The 16,416-nt window shown below is 36.1% G+C and overlaps 2 protein-coding genes across 2 annotated transcripts; one reads left to right on the forward strand and one right to left on the reverse strand.

Moving 5' to 3' along the window:
* Nucleotides 1-23: 23 nt before the first annotated feature.
* LOC125222785 (transcription factor bHLH62-like) lies at nucleotides 24-2,789 on the forward strand. The gene is made up of 8 exons (XM_048125595.2): nucleotides 24-927; nucleotides 1,006-1,179; nucleotides 1,263-1,328; nucleotides 1,411-1,479; nucleotides 1,577-1,648; nucleotides 1,736-1,876; nucleotides 1,967-2,045; nucleotides 2,132-2,789. Exons 1-8 carry the CDS (start codon nucleotides 247-249, stop codon nucleotides 2,167-2,169), a joined length of 1,320 nt encoding a protein of 439 aa, XP_047981552.1. The 5' UTR covers nucleotides 24-246; the 3' UTR covers nucleotides 2,170-2,789.
* Nucleotides 2,790-8,246: 5,457 nt separating this feature from the next.
* KINESIN-12B (phragmoplast-associated kinesin-related protein) lies at nucleotides 8,247-15,491 on the reverse strand. The gene is made up of 15 exons (XM_048100509.2): nucleotides 15,084-15,491; nucleotides 14,856-14,993; nucleotides 14,674-14,757; nucleotides 14,431-14,544; nucleotides 14,278-14,337; nucleotides 14,144-14,197; nucleotides 13,955-14,047; nucleotides 13,296-13,391; nucleotides 12,928-13,073; nucleotides 12,434-12,583; nucleotides 10,871-12,056; nucleotides 10,691-10,789; nucleotides 10,453-10,605; nucleotides 9,580-10,371; nucleotides 8,247-8,610 (listed from the first exon to the last, which is right to left on the reverse strand). The coding sequence occupies exons 1-15, from the start codon at nucleotides 15,384-15,386 to the stop codon at nucleotides 8,362-8,364; spliced, it is 3,717 nt and encodes a 1,238-aa protein (XP_047956466.1). The 5' UTR covers nucleotides 15,387-15,491; the 3' UTR covers nucleotides 8,247-8,361.
* Nucleotides 15,492-16,416: the final 925 nt, after the last annotated feature.

Below are 16,416 nucleotides of genomic sequence, written 5' to 3' on the forward strand. Positions count from 1 at the left end.
TAATATAGTACTCTCATAAAAAAGGGTCAAACCAACATCTCTCAGCTCGTTGCTTCCTTCTTCTCTCCTCTTTCGTTATTCACATTCTCATCATTTTCTCTCTCATTTAAGCGAATCAACTGAGCTAATTGCAATCACCTTTTCTCTCTCTCTCTCTGCGCCTCTGCTCCACTTTTTGTATTCTTATTCACACCAAAAGCATCTCACTTCCCCATACTTCCCAACAAAGATTTCATCTTTTTCTCAATGGAGAAAGAGGGCAACGCCAGCAACTTGTTTTCCACCTCCACTGATCTCAATTGCAGGCTTTTCCGACCCAATTGGGAGAATTCAGTCGATCAGAACGACCCCTTCGAGTCGGCATTGAGCTCCATGGTCTCGTCCCCAACCGCTTCGCACAACAACAACGGCAACAACAATGGCGAGAACATCGTTTTGCGTGAGCTGATTGGGCGATTGGGCAGCATTTGCAATTCGGGAGAGATTTCCCCTTTCAACAACAACAACAGTGCTAACACCTCCTGCTACAGCACCCCTCTCAATTCCCCTCCCAAGCTCAATCTCATGAGGGAGAGGGGGAGCAATCAGTTCCTCTCTCTCCCCACCTTCTCCGCCGATCCGGCCTTTGCTGAGCGGGCCGCGAGATTCTCCTGCTTCGCCAACGCGAATTTGGGCGGGCTCAGTGAAATTCCCCCAAAACTCGATCCGGCGAAGATCCCGCCGCCGTCAGTTCAAGAAAACTGGGAATCAATTCGGGCTCCGGAGAAGAATTTCATGGCTTCTAGATCCTCCACGCCTGATAATGCAGCTGATTCGAGGGAGAATTCGACTGTTTCCGAGCAGATCCCGATTCCCGAAAATGGCGGAAACCCTAGAAAGAGAAAATCCGCCCCCAAAGGAAAGGGGAAAGACACCGCCGTCGCTAATGTAATTCAATTCTCTCTCTATCTCTACGAATTCGTGAAGAGAATTGCGGAATTGCTCACGTGATTTGATCAATTGCAGGTTTCTGCGTCGGAGAATAGTGAATCGAGTGGGAAGAGAAGCAAATCGGAAGAGGAGAAGGCGAATCAGAAGGCGTCGAAGGATAATTCGAAGCTTCCGGAGCCTCCCAAGGACTACATCCATGTCCGAGCTCGGCGTGGCCAAGCTACAGACGCCCATAGCCTCGCAGAAAGAGTATGGAAATCAATCATTCTTCGTTTCAAGAAGAGTAATTTGCTTTGTATCGAGTGGTTGTTTGATAAAAATTGCATCTTTAGGTTCGTAGAGAGAAGATCAGTGAGAGGATGAAAGTGCTTCAAGATCTTGTGCCAGGTTGCAATAAGGTAATGTGGTCAGATTCAGACAGTTGAATTTATTAAATTTCTGAGAAAAAAAAGTGTTGATGAATTGTTTTTCTATGTATAGGTTACTGGGAAAGCAGTTATGCTTGATGAGATCATTAATTATGTGCAGTCTTTGCAGCGCCAAGTTGAGGTAAGAATTCAAGATTCAAGAATATGTCAATGACAAAAAATGTGTATATATATATATGTGTGTGTGAAGTTTGTAATTGGCTATGTTGTTTATGTAGTTCCTTTCGATGAAACTGACTACCGTTAATCCGAGAATGGATTTCAACATGGAGGCACTAATGTCTAAAGATGTAAGTAGCAACATTCTCAACAAAATCATCAACTCGGAATAGATCTTTTTGGTGAGTGAGTGAGGCTGATTTGAATGAATGCTGCAGATGTTTCAGTCTCGCGGCTCGATGTACCCATCGGATGGCTACCCGTTCCAATCCCCGTGTGGGAACGAGGCGCCTTTCCCGCCTAGCCATGGGAGAACCCAAGGGCCTCAAATGGAGAATTTCGGCGATGCACCCTCTCAAGTATGTGGCTTCATGAGTCTTGATCCGAGTTTCGGGTTTCGATATAGTTAGGAATCTTTGTAGTAACATGATCTTGTGGTTTTTTTGTAGGTCTCATCCTTTTGGGAAGATGATCTGCATAGCATTGTGCAGATGGGATTCGGACAAGGCCAGATGCAAAATTTTCAAGGTTAGTGATAATGTCAGATTTTGGTCTGAAAAATACTTCTTTAAAATCTTGAAATTTTGATATATGTTATGATAATATATGTGCAGGGATTCTTCCCACATCTCAAATGAAAGTTGAGCTATGATGGATTCATATACCATTCTTGATTTCTATTCAATTTGAGGCCCCAAGTGAGAGTGGCTTCTGTATATAGTGGGAAAAAAATTCTAGCTTTTTAAAGCTATAGAAATGGTGACAGAAAATGGAGACTTCACTTCTTTGGTTCTTGCTCTGTATTTTGATATGATTATCAATTTTTTTGGGAGGAAATTTCCACACTAATTAGTTACTAAGGCTGTGAAAGTCAATTGTAACATGTATTGTGTTTAGGGGTTGATGAAGAGACAATCATCAATCTTCCATGTAATAATTCTTTTTTCAATATTTTGCCTTTTTAAAAAAAATCTTTGTGGATATTCATAGTGTTATCATTTATCTAGTGCAATTATTGATGTACCTTTGGTTCAATTTAATTAATTTCAATTTCAATTTGCTCCCACAAATGTCATATTCCTTGGAGAATTTTGATGGTGGGGCTTGTGAGTTGTACAAGATTTGATTTGTTATACTCATAAACAGCTGTTAGTTGGGACAAAATGTCTACTTGAAATTGATTTGGTTTGCATCATTGAGCTGGAATCCAAATTCATTTCTTGACATTTGATTTATTTCTTCTGCATCTAATCAGTAAAATTTTATTTTTAATTTTTGTTTTAAGAATTTTCATAATTGAAGTTGCAATTTAATACAGGTTGTCAATGGTGAATTTGTGAGTGGACAAATGAACCACAGTGGACTTTTATTCTTTTTTGACAACTAGTAGAAATCTATGTAGTATTTTTTTTTTCAATTTCCATACTAAATGCTTTTTTTTTTTAGTAATTGGACAGACAACTAGAAATCTAGAGTATTATATTGAAAATTTTTGATTTTGAATATTTTCCTTCAACTTTCTTGAATAATTTTATATTCAACAATAGTAAATTGCAATACATGCTACATCATGTAATTATTGCATATGTAGTGCATGTAATGAAGCCGCCAATTCCCAAATCAAATACAGTAGTATCTTAAAACAAGAAATTGACCTTGACTAAATCCAGTTAGGCTAAATTTTTAATAATTAGAGTAGTTAATTAGGGGGTTAATTGAAGCTATAACACATATTTATTGCTTTAGAACTAAAATCAATCTATCTATACATATATAAAACGGAGTTTTAGCTGTATTTTAATATATTTAAAAGTTACGAGGTGAATTTGAATATTTATAAAATACTATGTAATAATAGTTATAGTGTGGAATATTATTAAAATTTCAATGAAGTATAAAAAAAGAAATTACACTGCGTTAAGTATTAAAGCACAAAATTTATCATTCCTGCCTCCCTTTCGCTAATAATTTCTATCGACTGATTCCACCATCGGTCTATAACTATGGCGGTCGAAAAACTCCATTAAATTCAATCTTTGATGTTGCTGACCCTATGGTGCGGCTGCTCCGCTCTAACCCTTCACGGTTAAGATTCACTTCTGTTCTTCGCACATCATCATTGACAGTTACATCGGCCGCACCGGCCCCTACCTTATGATATAGTATAAGTATTTCTCATCTTGATATAGAGTTTCTAAGCTGCATTATGTATTAAACCAAAAAATTTATCGACCGATTCCACCGCCAGTCTATGCAACCAAAAAACTCCGTTAAATTTGATTTTGGAGTTGCCGTCGATCCAACAGTGCAACATATTTGCCCCAACCCTTCTTGATTGAGATTCTCTTTCGTTTTTCGTACACCATCAAATACTAGTATCGACTGCCACACTACCTCTACCTTCGATGCTGCGAAAAGCTTCTTTATACCTAAAATTTGGGCTGTCATTAACTAGAATTTAAGAAGTGCGCGCAAGCATACTTATTCTCCATTAATATCAAAATTGGTACCAAACAGTTGGAACATCAATTCACCTTTACAGCTATATATAAATATTCCTAAACAACAGTATATAATATCAGTATACCAAACACTTAATCTTTCAACAGAATCAATTAATTTCTTGCTTTTGAAAGATTTGGTTTGTACAAAGATCAAGAAAATATGGCACCATCCATTAATTCTAGAATCTAAGTGGACACATAAAATCAATACCAATATATTTAACCATAAGATCAAATTATATGGTAGAAAGATGGATCATATCATATCTTTATTATTAAGTCAAGATGGTTGTTGGTGAAAAAAGATTTCAATCAATTCTAAAATCAGTAAATTAAGTCAATCAAAGATTAAAAGTTGAGTATTAAAGGCAAAAAAAAAGGGTCCTCAATGAGTGAGTGAGATTGATGTTATATGTTTCTTTCTTGTGAATTTAATATTGTTATTGGTATGTAGAAAATCTAAAATTTAAATTGGAATTGAATTAAAAGGATCAAATGCAACCAGGCTGTCAATTTTCCTACAATCAAACGAACTTCGCTTTATGTCCCTTTCTTTTTTTCTTTCAATTTAAGAAGAAACGGTTGCTTTATTATGCATAGCATAACTATAGTTTTGGTTAGTTAAGTGGTTTATGTTTCACTTATGTTTTCTTGTGTTGTTTAATGGTTTTTCCATTATTTTAATTAGGGATAATACGTTTGTTTATATGAGAATTATAGTATTTGTTACGTTTTGGATTATTAATTTGTTTGTCGTTTTTTTGGAATGAACGTTTTATACACATAAAAGGAACAATAATTAGCAAATTTTCGAACGTCATAAATGGTTGTCTGTAAATTTTAATATAGTAGTACATAATTAATTATAGTTTTGCGTGTGTCACACACACAAATAATGAAATAATAGGCCATGTTAGCAACAAGTCAATTCTAATTTGGTCATAACGGATTTATGTCACAATATTGAAATCAATCAGATATAGTAGTTTTTTATTTTTTTTTATTTTTATTATGTAGAATGTTTTTGAGATGTGGATAACTACAATATACTAACAAATTCCAATAATTTGCATACAATAATATCTTTTTAAAGTTGTTATTATGTATCGGGTTGCAAATATTTGTTTTGTCCATAATATTGTGCATCTCATAGGAGATTTGTACTAGTATATTCAAAGTTAAAAATTAAATTTGATTTCAAGATCTATATATTATTGTGCTCAAGTTAATTGCCTGACTTTTATTCGAATTGTTGTTCCTTTTGCAATTACAACATAGACCAAATTTTGGTTAAAAAAATCCAAAAAATTAGAACAATATTGTTTTATTGGATATGCCATAATGTGTAGTTAAAATCTCGACTATAATTTTGTGATTTTGTAGACGATTAATACTACATTAATAAACATTTAAGTAGACTTATATATTCCCCTCATCCTCAGAAATGTCATTTTATCATTTGGGTATTCCCAAGAAAGTTTTATTTTATTTTTAATAAATGAGACATATATTTGACTATTTTATGTTGCTCGTAGCAATTTCAGTTAATTATAAATGAAAGTAAATGGAAGTTTTAATAAATCATTTAATTGATGAAAAGATAGCACACCACTCACTCCACAATCAACTCAAATCTTACATTATAATCATTTTGTTTACCAACCATATCATCATTTACACTTTCTACACACAATTATTACATCACTTCAAATTCTAACTATATTTTAGTTGAAGAGTTTCTATCATGTCAGAGTTTAGTACAGGATCTTATGCTCATTTTACACGTGTCTCGTACCACTATAACACAAATTTTTATCATGTATAAAGATAAAATACCTTCCAAAGTTTGAACCTTTTATAGCTATACCCCCAATCTATGCAAATTTATCTAGAGGTGTTAACAATTTTATCTCATGACTCATGAGTAAAAATTGTTGATTTACTTTTATAACGACACTAATTTTGACCAGTTTGGTCATCGATTGCATCAAGACTAGAATCTCCTAGACTTAGGACTCATTTGTAGATTATCTATATTTTGATTAGGTATGATAATAATCTTAATATGTATTATAGTTTGTACTAGTATAATTGTGGTGTATTTGGTAGCTTTGATAAAAAGTTATAGTAATCTTTATTTCATGTTTGATGTAAAAAATAAAAAGTTATAGTAATCTTTATTTCATGTTTGATGTAAAAAATAAAATGTTATTTTAATTTTTGTGTGTCCTAAAATATTCTTAAGAGAATGTATGAACAAACCTCAAGCGGAATGGAGGTCAAGTGGACAACCTTGTAATTTCATCTCACTATATAGTACTCCCTCCGTCCTGCTTTAGCAGTCTCATGACTTTTCTGCCCTCTTTTTGTAAAAATGATAAAAAATAGTTAAAGAAGAGAAATGATAAATTAAGAGAGAAAATAATATAGAGAAGAGTCTTATCTACATTATTGTCTCTCTTACTTTACCATTTCTCCACTTTAACTATTATTTTTTATCATTTTTACAAAAAGATGGCAGAAAAATCAATGGGATTGCTAAAGCGGGATGGAGGGAGTATATAGATTCAACTCTCAAATTGTTAGTGTGAACCCATTAAATAATAGGCTAATGTTTAGGCTAAAATATGGACTTCAAGGCGGACTTCCTCAGGCCATGATTAATAAGGTCATTCACTACACTAACATGTGCACAACGACATGGTTAGGGCAAGACAAAATACTTTTAACTTAGTTTGATCATAACTACCAAATGTCTCTTTAATTTATAGAACCAGACCATATTTTCGGATCCAATATCAATTTGACTGCAAAAATACAATTTCATCTCAAATTTGGTAGGGAAATTGGTGCCTCAAATTAAGGGATGTCAATCATGGTCTCAATTTCAATAATTGGTTGATATGATGCAACAATAAAAGAAGGTTCATTTCTATTTACCTGTGGGGTATGATTGCTAGCAACAATGATATTATTAGTATTACTCCCTCTGTCCCATATTAAGAGTCACTTTTGCCATAAAAGTCCGTCTCAGTTTAAGAGTCATTTTTAGAATTTTCCATATTTGGTCATACAATTTTACCATATTCTTCATCAAAATTACATAAAAATGTCATTATCTACATTAAAATAAATCAAAACAAAAATCAAAAGTCAAAAGGGACACACCTTCAACCAACTCCACCATCTCACTTCATTTATTACACACTCCACCATCTCACTTCATTTATTGCACATTTCAACTCTTTCTTAAAACTCGAGCCCTAACAATAAGTGACTCCAAATGTGAGACGGAGAGAGTAATTTGCAATTTCACATATGTTGAGATATAACTGTTAAAAAAACTCAATCTTTCGGTTATCTATTATAAATAGTCAATTAAATTGAACACAAACACTAATAGATCTAAATAATCACCATTTTACAAGAATTACAAAAGGGTTGCTACATTACTAGTGAGGTAGTAATAAATTGGAAAGACACGTAAATTTATTTTCTTCAAAATTTATTATTCGATAAGAGATAGGACCAAAAGTTTTAGGGCCTCATAGTCCCATCGATTGATATTGCTCATTTCTGCAGCCATCACTAGTGGCTGGTGTCACATCCTAAGTCACCCTCACTCCCATTCACACTTTATTTTCGATCTCAACACTTGCCAAAACAAAATTTTTATTTAGACTTTTCTCCTCACATTTGATGTGAAATTAGAACCTTGGATATTTTGTTCTCAAATGAAGCAGTGAAGTTAGAGGCCTTTGTTGCTACTTGTTCTGTCTTCTCATTCAAGTTAAGGGCTAAGAATACTAGTGGCTCAAATGTCCCTCTCTCTCTTTCTCTCTCACACACAAACAAGAGACAATAGCACAAGGTAGGTGTTTTATGGTCTGATGTACATGAGTTGGATACAAAACTAGAACAAGAGCATATAGGGGAGGGGGGTGTTGCTGTGGTTGTGTGAGCCACTTGAAAATTGCCCCCTATCAAATTGACACAAAGACCTACAAATAAATGAAAAATCTTATCCAGTTAACATCATGTTCAGTTTCAGCATCTCTCAACATGTCCCATTTGTCTCACTAATTGGGCCCACACTATCCATACCATACAAACATTGCATTTCCTGCACTTAAAACACCTTGTCTCTAACTCCCTCAATTCACACCCAACACAAGCAGTAAATGAGTTCTCAATTCCATCAGCACATTTCAAATTTCAAATCAGATTGGGTCGCGGGAGGAATAACATTTTTATATCTATATATCTGGCAAACTGCGTTTGTTACATACAAACAATGGACCACATAATGTCATATTGGAAACAAAAGAATTTATGAGTTTTTATATGTTGCAACGGTCATAACCTGAGAACCATGACGGGGGCTCTTCTTCAACACCGTAGGATGGGGCGAATGCCTGTCGCCATTGCTGGTCGTCATCTGCTTCGTGGCGATCGTCATCTGCTACGTGATTTTGGACGCCGACATGCTTATCTTCTTCAGGCAAGTGGGGGGCTACTAGCAGCTTGTTTAATTTCTCAATCTCTTTGTAGGCACTCTCAGTCTCCAGCTCTGCCACTATAGCTCGTTTCTGCATGTTCAAAAAACGCGTCAGTTTCTTGCATTAATGTCGTGTTTGAGATAACATTGACGATGAATGACGATGAATCATGTAAAAACTAATGGGAGAAAATGCAATGGTCAGTAACAATACAAGGAACAAGTTTCGTGACAGTTGGGAACTGTCATTTCAAAATTCACTAGATATACATTTCAAAAACTAATGGGAGAACATTACAATGGTCAGTAACAATACAAGGAACTGACAATGTGAGAGGAAACTGATCATTAAAATTCACTACATATACAGCAGAGACTAGCCAAAGAAAATTTTCCCTATGAATCAATATATAAGAATCATCTGAAACTCATTGGGACATTAAAGGGCCGTCGCAGTATAATCAAACTTAAATGACACGTTCTTAGAAAACTATGCAAGTCCAATTAGGTAATAGCAAGAAGTCCTTATGGTCAAAAGTTAAAAATTATTTTATGGAAATGCAGAGTTTCTTGATAGGTGGAGTTAATCCCTGAGCAATACACTCAGTTGCCTAAAGCAATATGAGATGAGATCATGAGAAGAATGTGCACATGAACTGGATGACCCAAAAGTTTTGAAAAATGAAGAAGCCTGCACTAAGGGGAAAAACCAATTTTACACATATTTATCAAGTATATATAGTTATTTTTTCTACTGTTTTCTTCATTTGCCAAATTGACAATGGGTTGAACTCTCTAGTATGAAGAGACAAGAAGAACGTGCACATGAATTAGAGATGACCCAAAGATTGATGTGCTGTACGGCAAAGTACAACTAAAGGGGAAAGCAAACAAGGTTTCAAACATCTTTATTTTATTCTTTTCAATTTTTTCCTTGTCAAGCCAAAATGAGAGATGGATTGAACATAAGTCCATCCAAGTTAGTTAGTTATATTAGACCAAGACTTAAAACGTAAAAGATCATCAATACGGACAAGATGTTGGTAAAGTCCAAACTCACCTCTGCAGCAGCCATGGCTTCATCTGCTTCTTTAAGCCGAACAAGTAATTCCCCAGCCGCTTGAACAGCTTCTGCTGTGTCTCTCAACTGGGCCTGAAGCCCTCTATTTTCATCTCTAAAATGTCGCCTCTCCTTTTCTCTTTCCGCTCTAAGCACTGAAATTTCAGCTGCTAGAGCATTGATGAATTTTGATTCAGCATTTCTTACCCCTGCCTTTGCTGCTGCTTTCTTGACATCCTCGATTCCGTCTTGGATCCTTCTATGTCTTCCAAGTAATTGGATGTGTTTCTCTTCAAGATCAACATATTGCTCAAGCATCCGTGCATGGCCTTCCATTGCCATCTGCATTGCCTCTTTTAGCTCTTCTGAACACTTCTTTTCCATTTCAAGTTCTTGCTTTTGTCTTTGACAGATTGACTGGTTGGCTTCAAGTTCCATTCTAAGTTCATCTACAAGGGAAATCCATTTGCTCTCTGCTTCAGTCCATTGGATTCTCTCCTGCTGAAGTCTCTCCTCTGGACTTTCTGTTGTATGAGTAGCAGATGGATCAAGAGCAACTTTAGGCTCACAGGAAGCAAGCTGTATAAGAGCAGTTTCTCGTTTTGATATCTTTGCTGTAGAATCTAGATAATATTTTAGTTGAGCTCTCAAGTCTTGTATCTCCTCAATCAAAACATCCCTTTCACCTAAATCAAAGAAATTTTGATATCGTTCCAATTCATCTTGAACTCTTTTATACTCAACTTGTGTTCTTAAAACATCTGGATGATTATCATATTTTTCCCGAAGAATCTGCAAATATAAGTCCAAATTCAGACAAATGACATAGATTTTTTCATATTCCAATGGACTTCCAAGAAATATATGGTCTACCTTATGTTCATGAGCTAATGACAAGAATTCCTCCTCCATGAACTCCTCAGTGGGCAATATTCCATCCATAAGGCTTTCAAGCCGAGCAATTTTATCCTCACGAGTTTGACCAATTATGGCATTGCACTCTCTCTCATGTTTGTATTGTTGGACCTGTAAACATGTTCGGGAATAAAAATTGTATCAGTTTTAGTTGCAATTCAAATAGTGTATATCCCAGATTACTTGACAAATGTACCAAACGATTAAGGTGCGTGATCTCAGAGGTTTGTTTTGCACAAAACTCTTCCAACGCCATCTCTCTGCGGATAGCTCCAGCCAACACCTTTTCCACTGCCTGAAAGATGTTTGAACAGCACATGTAAGAATTTGAAAAGTAGAAGGGTGTAAACAATGCAACAGTGACAAGCTGACATACTTTTGGAACTAATTTGTTGTGTGTAGCACACGACGATGACTCATTAATAGGTACTAGCTGCATATTTTGAGCATCATCGTTATTTAAGGCCTCTTCCTCACAGATTCTAGTCATGCACTTACTGCATAGGAATTCTTCTGTATCCTTGTCTATTGATTTTTCATCATGAGAAAGTGTTTGAACACCAACATCAACTTTGACAACAGGTACGACTGCTTTAAAATCAGCTGGCATGCAAGAGAATCTAAATGATGAGCGTCGCATTGCAGGAGTAAGGCGCTGACTCTGGATTATTTCAAGTCCTTGCTGGAGAGTAGCAGCTAACTGTTCGGTTGAAGCAAAGCAAGATTTTCTAGTAGATTGAGAGTTCAAAAGGATGTTACTGGCAGGCTTTGCAACAGATGCATTAGAAGCATTGAAGTTACTCTGAGAAGCAGTTATGGTCGATGAGGACCTGAGACTTTTCCTGCTACTGGTCACTCTGGGTGAAAGACTAGGAGCAGGTGACTTTAGAACAGGTGGCACATCAATTGGAATAATACCAAGATCAGAAGCAGTAGCATCTTCATTGCATTTTGTGGACATATCACATGTATTTGCTCTATCTTCAAAATTATTTGGCGAGGTGCGTTGATCCACAGGAGTGATTGAAATACCATTATCAGGCAAATTTTCACAAACTAAGGATGCAAGATCTCCATTTTCAGGCTGTCCACCCATACCATCCTCCGATGGTATCTCTGACATTGTCTCAGGAGATATCTCTGGGTTCCCTGTTATCCTATTGTTTATGACAGTAGATTCATCTTCCATATCAACATCTGCATCTCCTGACCCTCGTTCAGGAGATGAGGCACATGTTTCTTCACAGATCAACGACATTGTTTCATCTGTATCCACTATTTCCATTTCTTCATCACTATCATCCTCAACACGAGGCAACATCATTGGCCGGTTGAGGCTGAACTTTAGGAGATTCAAACTTCTCCTAGCATTCCAGCCAGTTGCATTAGCTCCAGTTTGATCTTGATTGGACTTCATTCGGTGCAATTCATCTCTCAATTGCCGAATGACTTTTCTCAACACATTTACATCTTCCTGCATCTCCTCATTAACAATTGCTTTGTTCTTGATTGCTTTAGCTCTTTGGGCAAATCGCAGAGTACTGAGAGTCTCACTCTTACAGCTGCCAAAAGGAAATTAGGTATAAGTGATATAGGAAATTAAACAACATAAGCAGTTCAGTTTTTTCTACTAATTTTTATGGGTCTTTGGGTTGTAACCAACTCAATTTAAAATACCAGGTGGTTACTGCTCCCTGTTTTTTTTACTTTCCAGTTTTCACATTGCTCCCTTCTCTCCCTCTCTATGGGTTTCATATTCCCATGTCTTCACTACTTTTTACCAATAGATCATATCATTAACATAAATTCCTGTAGTACCTACAGCCTCTACCACAACAACAATACAATATACTCTGACATTTTTTTAAAAGTTTATTCAAGATCATCCTATGGTAGAGTAGATTCATTTTAAAACTCATATTGAGGCCCCAGATATTACCTTTGAGATGGAGAAATGGCACATATCATCGCCAACTTTGCATTCCCTCCAAGTGATTCCTGTAGCAGGAAAGTCAACTTTGAATCCCTGTAAGGAATGTGCCTTTGTTTTCCTGTCTGGGAAACTTCTGCCAGAATATTTATTAAATTCCTACAATTCATAATGAAAACACAATCAGCCATATATAATTATTAATAATAACTCACTTTACAGTAATACCAACACATGGACATAAGAAAACTGACAGATGAATACAAAAAATGCGATGATAATTATGCAAATTAGGGTAAAAATACTCTAAACTTTAAAAGCATGTTCAAGCACCAGACTAGAATCAACACAGAAAAGAGTGTAAGCAGCCTTAATGAAAACACATATACTGACCTTCACAAATAACGATTTATGTCACAGTTGTATAAATCAAACAGTATTGATCAGTTCTTGTACACACAAACATTTAAATGTACCCAAATGATTAATACTGAAAACCATACCCTAGCTGCGAAAGCGAACGGTTAATGTTCCCTGCTTCCTTCAAGCGTTCTCCAGCTGCACCTGTTTGCTTTTGTCTCTCAGAACCAGCAAGATCAACAAAATTGATTCTGCTCATTTGCAACCGGGTTAAACCATCAGCTGCACTCTGTAATAGATATATGATAAGTTCATGTTTAGCAGAAGATCCCAAGGAACAGCCAACATGTGATCAATCAAAGGAAACAAAAAGAAAACAAATTATGGATTTTCAGTTTCTTGCAGAGCCAGCAGAGAATTTATCCTTTGTTCATCAACTCTCAAACATTCAATCTAGAGACTGCTTTTAACTTCAACAAGGAACAAATTTTCAGTTCAGGGACACCACTACCTTGCCACGTGATTCAACCAAACAAGTGAAAACACTGTGAGAACGAGAACTTTCTGCATTTACAGATGTAGCGCCGGTTCTCCGGTTTGACAATCCCTGTGAAGATAAGAATCCAAAATGAGAGGAATGCCGACAAAGTATTCAATTTACATATGGAATAAGTAATTCTGAAAGTCAAACGAAAATTTTAGAACTAGCAATCTTTGAATATGAGGCGAGAGTAGGATTAAGACACGAGTATGACATAGCAGCCGTTCCTAGTGAACCTCTAGGATCTCCTCCGAAATCCTTTTTCTTTGGTAAAGAAAACATTGACATTAGTTGACTTATCTATTAATCGGTGGTCTAGACTAGACGGATACAGTTCACCCGTTGCATACAAGCACTCTAAGAAAACTTGCATCATCCATATCTACCAATAAAAAACTTGCTGCTGCCCATGATTTTACAAGATCATGACAGAAATAAAATAAATTTAAATCTTAGGTCAACATTCCCAAAGTTATTTGATAGGTAAAATAGTTTCCATAAGCATTCACAAGAATAGAATCCAATCAAACGCATGCTTTGTTGAAATGCTGAAACAGTCTGTATTACTATATCCTTAGGTTACTGAAATATGTTATTTGAGATGAAGACTCCAAAAAACATCACCAAACCTTTATCAGCAGTTGTGACACATCCTTCATTGAAGATACACACTCCTCTCTTAAATTTTCGACATAAACACCAGTTTTTGCATCTTCTCTAATCTGAAATGAGAAATACAAAAAAAGTATTACATATGGATAATTAGACAACATACTGACTTTTTTTTTTATAAACTATGGAGTAGTATGTTTCTTTACCTGAAGGTTCTTCTGGCTTGGATCCAATAAATCCGTTATTTGTTCATTATAGATCTGTTTACATGAAATTTAGATTAGGTAATGACAAAGGTTAGATAATATTATGCAGAAAACAGAGGATCATAATGACCAACCTCAAGGAAAGAGCAGCGACACATATAAACCAGGTCTCTGTCAGCTTGCTTGTTCTGTTCCTGCAATGAAAAGACATTACATCCTTGATAAATTAAGTAAATAACCTTGCATTGAGTTTTTCGAATTTGCTGCAGTATATAATCTAGAAATACCTCATCAATCCGTTCAAAGAGTCGGTGAAACACACGTGGCGCTAGGCCTTGCCCATCTTCCTCCAACAAGGCATTGGATGCACCCCAGATCGTGTACGTCTTCCCACTTCCAGTCTGATAGATCAATTGGTTTAAATGTATAAAAATCATCATACACAAACAAGTTCATGCTGAAGAAGCAGTATGCATTTTTTTATAGAAGGAAAAAACTAACAGAAGTTCCAGAAGTAGACATGAACATACCTGTCCATATGCAAAGACGGAGCTATTAAATCCCGCAAGACAATTCTCAACCAGTGGTGCACCTACAAGCTCGAATATGTCACTCTGCAATAAATATTCCAAAACAAAGCTTCATCAGTTATCCATATGCAACATTTCGTGCAGTTCCAAGCTCAATTCAACAAGAATAATGTAGATCTTACCTGTTTTGAATGAATATCAGCTATTGAGTCAAACGTAAATGTTTGACCTGATATTGTTAACGAATCTAGGGATTTTTTCTGAATTACACCCCCTGCGTCTTCTTCCTCAGTGTTTGGTGGCCTCACACGCACAATCACCTATTTTACACAATATACCACAAATTAGCAGCAAACCTCTTCGGATACAACGGATTTGGGGAAATGCAGTGAAAAACAATAAATTCGCACCTTCACGCCGGAATCCAATGAATTCGCGGCAGGCGCAGCGTTATCAGCTGCCGCAGACTCGATGCTGAGCTTGCGCTTGAGAGGCGGACGCGGCGGGAGTGCGCTCTTCAGCTTGGCCGGGGATGGAGGCGGCGCCATTGAATTCGGATCCGACGCCGGCGTCGGAGGTGCATTCTCTTTGCTGGATTTGAGCTTCCGATTAGGGTTCGGCGTAGTCGGCTTCGATTTAGGGTTCGGTGATGCTGCAATGTTTTCATTGTTCTCTCTCATGATCTGATTTCTAGGCGCCATGAAATTCTTCATCGTGAAGACTGAAGTATGGTGAAAGAAGCTCTATGTCTGAGTGAAGAAGTTAGAGAGAGAGAGAGTAGCCGTTGGGAAGAGAGAGAAGAGGGAGAATTTGAATTGAAATCAGTAGAAAATCATTTTTATTTTCAGCTTTTGGATCTGATGAAGATGAACGTTTGCGGCGGGACCCATTTATTTTAAAAACTCATAATTAAGTTTATTTTATTTCTTAAATTGCTTTATTAAGGTTAATGGATAGATTTAAAATATGAATATTGTTTTAGAAAGAAACAACACACGTTTCATATTGAAGAAAAGTCAAATTATTAGAAATTTGAAACTTAATAACTTAATGATGGTTAAGATTTTTATTTCATATTTATTTGAGAAGGTGACATTCTTTAATGTTAACAAATTATGAAGGGATTATGGTGTTTGATTAATCACACAAGTCATCGTCTTTTCTTTTATAAACAGTGATAGGTCTAAGAAACGAAATCCGTGATACGATGAAAGTCATCTTGTTGACTCGTTATCATTTGTTGCCCCTGTGTGTGTACGGATGGGGTGACTCTACCTCGTTGCATCTCAAACCCCAATCGAATGGATCAGACTCATCCTATAATTCAAGTGGTTTAGAAAGGCTCGACACACAACTGGTTTAATATGCTAAATCGGACCGAATCCGGTTTTAAATGAATTAGTTAATGTTGAGTTTTTTTTTGTTTTAACTTAATATTCAAATAAATTATAAACTTTTTAAAAAAAATCTAAGCTTTTTATCACTTGATTTCCAAAATAGAATCAAGTTTACTGAGTATGAGGTATCAACAAAATTTGTGAAGTTTATATATAAAAACCATGTGTTTGGTTGGCCTTTGAATTGGGCTTCAAGTTTTTGTTGCCAACTATGGCATATTTACATGAAAGTGTATGTGGCTAGCTTTACTAAAATGAAATTATGTCAGTATATCAGTGAATCAAGACACCCCATCTCATGCTGCTCTTACGCCTTAGAAGCCTACGCGTGATCAGCAGTAGACGA

The sequence above is a fragment of the Salvia hispanica genome, chromosome 2 (assembly GCF_029641045.1).
Source record: "Salvia hispanica isolate PSC_SH4W2 chromosome 2, Shi_PSC_v1, whole genome shotgun sequence".
Classification (NCBI taxonomy): domain Eukaryota; kingdom Viridiplantae; phylum Streptophyta; class Magnoliopsida; order Lamiales; family Lamiaceae; genus Salvia; species Salvia hispanica.

What these genes read in the sequence shown, in the direction of transcription:
- KINESIN-12B (XM_048100509.2), bottom strand. Translation starts at nt 15,386, where the DNA reads ATGAAGAATTTCATGGCGCCTAGAAATCAGATCATGAGAGAGAACAAT. An exon ending in CTGATATTCATTCAAAACAG is followed by an intron (nt 14,758 to 14,855) that starts GTAAGATCTACA and finishes TATTTATTGCAG; the next exon opens with AGTGACATATTCGAGCTTGT. An exon ending in CAAGCCAGAAGAACCTTCAG is followed by an intron (nt 14,048 to 14,143) that starts GTAAAGAAACAT and finishes TTCTCATTTCAG; the next exon opens with ATTAGAGAAGATGCAAAAAC.
- LOC125222785 (XM_048125595.2), top strand. Translation starts at nt 247, where the DNA reads ATGGAGAAAGAGGGCAACGCCAGCAACTTGTTTTCCACCTCCACTGAT. An exon ending in AAGACACCGCCGTCGCTAAT is followed by an intron (nt 928 to 1,005) that starts GTAATTCAATTC and finishes GATCAATTGCAG; the next exon opens with GTTTCTGCGTCGGAGAATAG. An exon ending in CTTTGCAGCGCCAAGTTGAG is followed by an intron (nt 1,480 to 1,576) that starts GTAAGAATTCAA and finishes TTGTTTATGTAG; the next exon opens with TTCCTTTCGATGAAACTGAC.